Below are 7,711 nucleotides of genomic sequence, written 5' to 3'. Positions count from 1 at the left end.
GTGTGTGTAGTCTGTGTGTGTGTGTGTAGTCTGTGTCTGTCTGTGTGAGTGTAGTGTGTGTAGTCTGTGTGTGTGTGTGTAGTCTGTGTCTGTCTGCGTGAGTGTAGTGTGTGTAGTCTGTGTGTGTGTGTGTGTAGTCTGTGTGTGTGTGTAGTCTGTGTCTGTCTGTGTGAGTGTAGTGTGTGTGTGTGTAGTCTGTGTCTGTCTGTGTGAGTGTAGTCTGTGTGTGTGAGTGTAGTGTGTGTAGTCTGTGTGTGTGTGAGTGTAGTCTGTGTGTGTGCGTGTGAGTGTAGTGTGTGTGTGTAGTCTGTGTGTGAGTGTAGTGTGTGTGTGTAGTCTGTGTGTGAGTGTAGTGTGTGTGTGTGTGTAGTGTGTGTGTGTGTGTAGTCTGTGTGTGTGTGTAGTGTGTGTGTGTGTAGTCTGTGTGTGAGTGTAGTGTGTGTGTGTGTAGTGTGTGTGTGTGTGTAGTCTGTGTGTGTGTGTAGTGTGTGTGTGTGTAGTCTGTGTGTGAGTGTAGTGTGTGTGTGTAGTCTGTGTGTGAGTGTAGTGAGTGTAGTGTGTGTGTGTAGTCTGTGTGTGAGTGTAGTCTGTGTGTGAATGTAGTGTGTGTGTGTGTAGTCTGTGTGTGAGTGTAGTGTGTGTGTGTAGTCTGTGTGTGAGTGTAGTGTGTGTGTGTAGTCTGTGTGTGAGTGTAGTGTGTGTGTGTGTAGTCTGTGTGTGAGTGTAGTGTGTGTGTGTAGTCTGTGTGTGAGTGTAGTGAGTGTGTGTGTAGTCTGTGTGTGAGTGTAGTGTGTGTGTGTAGTCTGTGTGTGAGTGTAGTGAGTGTAGTGTGTGTAGTCTGTGTGTGTGAGTGTAGTGAGTGTGTGTGTGTGTAGTCTGTGTGTGTGTGTGTAGTCTGTGTGTGAGTGTAGTGAGTGTGTGTAGTCTGTGTGTGAGTGTAGTGAGTGTAGTGTGTGTAGTCTGTGTGTGTGTTTTGCCGGCCATTTTCTGTGCACTGCTGGATGTTATGGTGGTCGATTATTAAAGATCTTTGAGGGGGGGGGGGTCACCCCCCCCCCCTCCTTCCCTTGTGTGAACGCGAGGTGATACACTACGTTGGTTCTTGTGTGTGTCGGTATGTGTGTGTTAGTGTGGTGTGTGTTAGTATGTGTGTCAGTGTGTGTGCGCCAGTGTGTGTGTGTGTCAGTGTTTCCAGTGTCTTCGCCGGTTGGAAACATTTAGGCTGGCCTGCCTACGATCCATCCTGGGTTTAACCTGCAGGCTGGATTGTGTGAGGAGCTCACAAGTCCTTGAAAGATCTGGGCAAAGTCCCATCAGTGAGCTCCTCCAGCAGGCAAGGCTGCGTTGGCTGGGTCATGTAGCCCGCATGCCCAGCCACCGCATGCCTAAACAGCTTTTGTTCGGCCGGATCGAGGGGGCTAAACGGGCGCGGCACGGGCTAGAGAAGAGATGGAGTGATGTGGTACAGGAGGACGTGGAGCTGAGTGGACTTGCCGATGACTGGTACCAGCGGTGTCAAGATCGGCCTCAGTGGAGGAGGCTCGTGAAGGACGCTACTGGGCAGTTGGAGGCAGTCGCCCTCCAACAACAACGGAGGGCGGAGGCGCGACGCTCACAACAACGAGCGGAGCGACGGGTGGCTAAAGCACAGCAAGTTGGCACAGTAGGGGGCACAGGTGGTGCATCAGCCAGTCATCTCGGTCATCTCGGTCAGTCGACCCGTGGCACCTGCTGGGTCTGCCCCGTGACCTCCTGCCAGCGGGCGTTCGACACTTCACGTGGCCTCAAGGTGCACATGGCCTGGCACAAGCGTCGTGGTGACGTCACCGCCACTTAGTGGCGAATGGCGGTTGTTGTTGTTGTGTGTCAGTGTGTGTGTGTCAGTGTGTGCCAGTATGTGTGTGTGTCAGTGTGTGTGTGTCAGTGTGTGTGTGTCAGTGTGTGTGTGTCAGTGTGTGTCAGTATGTGTGTGTGTAGTGGGGAGCGGTGGGTGTAGTGGTTAGCACTACGCTGCGCTACAAACCCGGGGACTTGAGTTCGATTCCCGCTCATGGCCAACACATTTATCTGAACCGGTCCTGGGCCTCCTCTAGGTCGACTCAGCCTCAAACGAGTACCTGGTGCGGTGTGTAGTGAACATCGCCACTGGGGAGACAAAGGCGGCCGGGCGTGGTGCTGGCCACCCACCCCCTCGTGTGCCGTTTCGGCCTTCATAGGTGCTCGCTAACAGCACTTGCCCCTACAGTCTGTTAAGGCCACACGGGGGATCTTTGTCTGTGTCTGTGTGTGAGGTGCTAGCTAACAGCACTTGCCCCTGCAGCCTGTTAGAGGCTACGCGGGGGACCTTTGTCTGTGTGTGAGGTGCTAGCTAACAGCACTTGCCCCTGCACTCTGTTAGAGTCTACACGGGGGATCTTTGTCTGTGTCTGTGTGTGAGGTGCTAGCTAACAGCACTTGCCCCTGCAGTCTGTTAGAGGCTACACGGGGGATCTTTGTCTGTGTCTGTGTGTGAGGTGCTAGCTAACAGCACTTGCCCCTGCAGTCTGTTAAGGCTACACGGGGGATCTTTGTCTGTGTGTGAGGTGCTAGCTAACAGCACTTGCCCCTACAGTCTATTAAGGCTACACAGGGGAGCTTTGTCTGTGTCTGCGTGTGAGGTGATAGTGAACAGCACTTGCCCCTACAGTCTGTTAGAGGCTACACGGGGGATCTTTGTCTGTGTCTGCGTGTGAGGTGCTAGCTAACAGCACTTGCCCCTACAGTCTATTAAGGCTACACAGGGGAGCTTTGTCTGTGTCTGTGTGAGGTGCTAGCTAACAGCACTTGCCCCTACACTCTGCTAGAGGCTACACGGGGGATCTTTGTCTGTGTGTGAGGTGCTAGCTGACAGCACTTGCCCCTGCAGCCTGTTAGAGGCTACACGGGGGATCTTTGTCTGTGTCTGCGTGTGAGGTGCTAGCTAACAGCACTTGCCCCTGCAGTATGTTAGAGGCTACACGGGGGATCTTTGTCTGTGTGTGAGGTGCTAGCTAACAGCACTTGCCCCTGCAGCCTGCTAGAGGCTACACGGGGGACCTTTGTGTGTGAGTTGCTAGCTAACAGCACTTGCCCCTGCAGCCTGTTAGAGGCTACACGGGGGATCTTTGTGTTGTGGAAATGTAGCGGAACGCGTCCTGGGTCTCCCCTAGGTCAACTCAGCCTCAAATTAGTACCTGGTGAAAGCGGCGTATGGTGTATACACCATTGGAACCTCATTTGGCAGTAAAACATATGGTAATAGTTTTTTTACCTTCTATCTGGCAACAAAATTGACACATTTTTTTTTTTTTTACACGAGGAGTCATGTTTGCATAGACCACAATATCTGCAGGTATTGTGGTCTATGCAAACATGACTCCTTGTAAAAAAAGTGTCGGTTTTGTTGCCAGATAGAAGGGTTAAAAAACAATTACCATATTTTTGACTGGCAGATGAGGTTCCAATGGTGTAAATGCTTTACCACCGAGCTCTCATACTCTGATGGTGCGTTGTCTTTGAGTTGTGCGCCTTTTGGCGTCATCTGGTCCAACACCGTGTGAGATTAGGCTCTAAGGAAAGCTGTCTCGGGTGTGGACCAATCAACTTCAAGGACCGTGTGAGACTAGGCTCTAAGGAAAGCTGTCTCGGGTGTGGACCAATCAACTTCAAGGACCATGTGAGACTAGGCTCTAAGGAAAGCTGTCTCGGGTGTGGACCAATCAACTTCAAGGACCATGTGAGACTGGGCTCTAAGGAAAGCTGTCTCTGGTGTGGACCAATCAACTTCAAGGACCATGTGAGACTGGGCTCTAAGGAAAGCTGTCTCTGGTGTGGACCAATCAACTTCAAGGACCATGTGAGACTAGGCTCTAAGGAAAGCTGTCTCTGGTGTGGACCAATCAACTTCAAGGACCATGTGAGACTAGGCTCTAAGGAAAGCTGTCTCTGGTGTGGACCAATCAACTTCAAGGACCATGTGAGACTAGGCTCTAAGGAAAGCTGTCTCGGGTGTGGACCAATCAACTTCAAGGACCATGTGAGACTGGGCTCTAAGGAAAGCTGTCTCGGGTGTGGACCAATCAACTTCAAGGACGGTGCATACATTATCAGAGTTAGGTGTTTTGTTTGCATTATGGCTGCAGGTATTGTGGTCTATGCAAACATGACTCCTTGTGTAGAAAAAAAGGTGTCAGTTTTGTTGCCATAAAAAAATTAACCCGTAAAAACAAAGTCTTTCACTATAAATCCTTTATATGCGTGGCGGCTAGAGTCCTCTCGTCCTCTGGCTTGAGATGGCTGCCACCTATGGGTCAGATGATTGCCTGCCACCATTAAGCAATAGGTAATTAAATATAATTGATTTTTTCCTAAAAAGTGTAAAATTTTGGAGGAAATGTTTCACGAACATTCATTGTCACGCACAACGAGTCTGTGTGCAAAATGTCAGCTCGATTGGATCACGGGAAGTGGGTTAAAAAACGACCGAAAGATTTGCACGGTCCTAAGCAAGCAAGCGAACTTAATATAAAGGATTTAAAAACAATTATCGGTGCGGTGTAGTGAACATCGCCACTGGGAGGGGGGGGGGGGGTGGGGAGAGAGACAAAGACGGCCGGGCGTGGTGCTGGCCACCCACCCCCTCGTGCACCACCTCCCGCGGACAGCACTTGCCCCCGCCGACGGCTTATCGGGAGGCTACACGGGGGATCTTTATCTTTGGCGGGGGGGGGGGGTTGGGGGTGGCTGTCGTTACGGGTGAAAGATCTGGACGCGGTCCCATCGGTGAAAGGTCTCGCAGGCGAGGGCTGCGTCGGCAGATCCACGTGGCCACGTGCATGCCCAGACACTCACGTGCCCAGTCACTCACGTGCCCAGCCACTCACGTGCCCAGTCACTCACGTGCCCAGCCACTCACGTGCCCAGCCACTCACGTGCTCAGTCACTCGCGTGCCCAGTCACTCACGTGCCCAGCCACTCACGTGCCCAGTCACTCGCGTGCCCTGCCACTCACGTGCCCAGCCACTCACGTGCCCAGCCACTCACGTGCCCAGCCACTCACGTGCCCAGCCACTCGCGTGCCCAGTCACTCACGTGCCCAGCCACTCGCGTGCCCAGACACTCGCGTGCCCAGCCACTCGCGTGCCCAGCCACTCGCGTGCCCAGCCAGTCGCGTGCCCAGTCACTCGCGTGCCCAGCCACTCGCGTGCCCAGACACTCGCGTGCCCAGCCACTCACGTGCCCAGTCACTCACGTGCCCAGCCACTCGCGTGCCCAGTCACTCGCGTGCCCGGCCACTCGCGTGCCCGGCCACTCGCGTGCCCGGCCACTCGCGTGCCCGGTCACTCACGTGCCCGGCCACTCGCGTGCCCGGTCACTCACGTGCCCAGACACCTCATGCCCTAGACACCTCATGCCCTAGACACCTCATGCCCCAGCCACTCACGTGCCCAGCCACTCACGTGCTCAGTCACTCGCGTGCCCAGTCACTCACGTGCCCAGCCACTCACGTGCCCAGTCACTCGCGTGCCCAGCCACTCGCGTGCCCAGCCACTCACGTGCCCAGCCACTCACGTGCCCAGTCACTCGCGTGCCCAGCCACTCACGTGCCCAGTCACTCGCGTGCCCAGCCACTCACGTGCCCAGCCACTCGCGTGCCCAGCCACTCACGTGCCCAGCCACTCACGTGCCCAGCCACTCACGTGCTCAGTCACTCACGTGCCCAGACACTCACGTGCCCAGACACTCACGTGCCCAGCCACTCGCGTGCCCAGTCACTCACGTGCCCAGACACCTCATGCCCTAGACACCTCATGCCCTAGACACCTCATGCCCCAGCCACTCACGTGCCCAGCCACTCGCGTGCCCAGACACGCGAGTGGCTGGGCACGCGAGTGGCTGGGCACGGGCACGCGAGTGGCCACTCGCGTGCCCAGCCACTCGCGTGCCCAGACACTCGCGTGCCCAGCCACTCACGTGCTCAGTCACTCACGTGCCCAGACACTCACGTGCCCAGACACTCACGTGCCCAGCCACTCGCGTGCCCAGTCACTCACGTGCCCAGACACCTCATGCCCTAGACACCTCATGCCCTAGACACCTCATGCCCCAGCCACTCACGTGCCCAGCCACTCGCGTGCCCAGACACTCGCGTGCCCGGCCACTCGCGTGCCCGGCCACTCGCGTGCCCGGCCACTCGCGTGCCCGGCCACTCGCGTGCCCGGCCACTCGCGTGCCCGGCCACTCGCGTGCCCGGCCACTCGCGTGCCCGGCCACTCGCGTGCCCGGCCACTCGCGTGCCCGGCCACTCGCGTGCCCGGCCACTCGCGTGCCCGGCCACTCGCGTGCCCGGCCACTCGCGTGCCCGGCCACTCGCGTGCCCGGACACTCGCGTGCCCGGCCACTCGCGTGCCCGGCCACTCGCGTGCCCGGCCACTCGCGTGCCCAGTCACTCGCGTGCCCAGTCACTCACGTGCCCAGCCACCGCATGCCCTAGACCAGTGGTTCTTAACCTTTTTGGAGGTACTGAACCCCACCAGTTTCATATGCGCATTCACAGAACCCTTCTTAATTGGAAAAATAAAATTATTTTTTTCAAATTCAAAACATAGGTACATGTTTTACTGGTGCACAATCATGAGTCAGGTGTGTGTCTTAACCTCCGCCGAACCCCTGAGACTGACTCGCCGAAGCCCTGGGGTTCGATCGAACCCAGGTTAAGAACCACTGCCCTAGACACCTCATGCCCCAGCCACCGCATGTGCCCAGCCACCGCATGCCCAGCCACACCGTGTAGGGGAACAATCGGGGGATGGCCCGGATGACAGTCACAGTGACCACCAAGGAGAGAGAGAGACGCAGACTCCAAATATACAGCAGCAGCAGGCATCGTCAGGACCGGGATCGAACCCAAAAACTCCTGTATACCAGGCGAGGTAGTTAACATCTCCTAGCCACCGTGATGATGATGATGAGAGAGACGCAGACTCCAAATATACAGCAGCAGCAGGCATCCTCAGGGTCGGAATCGAAACCAAGACCTTCTGTGTACCAGGCGAGGTAGTCAACATCTCCTAGCCACCGTGGTGATGACGATGAGAGACGCAGACTCCAAATATACAGCAGCAGCAGGCATCCTCAGGGTCGGAATCGAAACCAAGACCTTCTGTGTACCAGGCGAGGTAGTCAACATCTCCTAGCCACCGTGGTGATGATGATGAGAGACGCAGACTCCAAATAGCAGCAGCAGCAGGCATCGTCAGGGTCGGGATCGAACCCACGACCTCCTGCACACCAGGCGAGGTAGTCAACATCTCCTAGCCACCGTGATGATGATGAGAGAGAGAGACGCAAACTTCAAATATTCAGCAGCAGGCATCGTCAGGGTCGGGATGGAACCCACGACCTCCTGCACACCAGGCGAGGTAGTCAACTTCTCCTAGCCACCGTGATGATGATGATGAGAGGGAGAGGGAGACGCAGACTCCAAATATACAGCAGCAGCATCAGGCGTCTGTTGCCCACTCGAAATAAAGGACGTGGGGAAGGTGCTCCACATCGAGATCAAACACATTTTTTCGTGGCCAATCTGTATAAAATTAACCCGTAAAACCAAAGTTTTTCACTATAAATCCTTTATATGCGTGGCATCGGTTTTATTTTATTATTCATTTCAGTTGTTCTTGAGTAAGAGTTT

General features: G+C 55.4%; 1 protein-coding gene across 1 annotated transcript in view; it reads left to right on the top strand.

Moving 5' to 3' along the window:
- LOC144955368 (uncharacterized) overlaps positions 1-6,511 on the top strand; it is a 13,694-nt gene extending 7,183 nt beyond the window's left edge. The window contains exon 5 of the mRNA XM_078885610.1: positions 6,128-6,511. Within this exon, the coding sequence (XP_078741736.1) occupies positions 6,128-6,511 (384 nt within the window). The remainder of the gene's footprint in view (positions 1-6,127) is intronic.
- Positions 6,512-7,711: the final 1,200 nt, after the last annotated feature.

This window comes from Lampetra fluviatilis, unplaced genomic scaffold, assembly GCF_964198595.1.
Source record: "Lampetra fluviatilis unplaced genomic scaffold, kcLamFluv1.1 SCAFFOLD_145, whole genome shotgun sequence".
Classification (NCBI taxonomy): domain Eukaryota; kingdom Metazoa; phylum Chordata; class Hyperoartia; order Petromyzontiformes; family Petromyzontidae; genus Lampetra; species Lampetra fluviatilis.
Note: the sequence above shows the minus strand (reverse complement) of the source record. Positions and strands in the feature narration are given on the sequence as shown.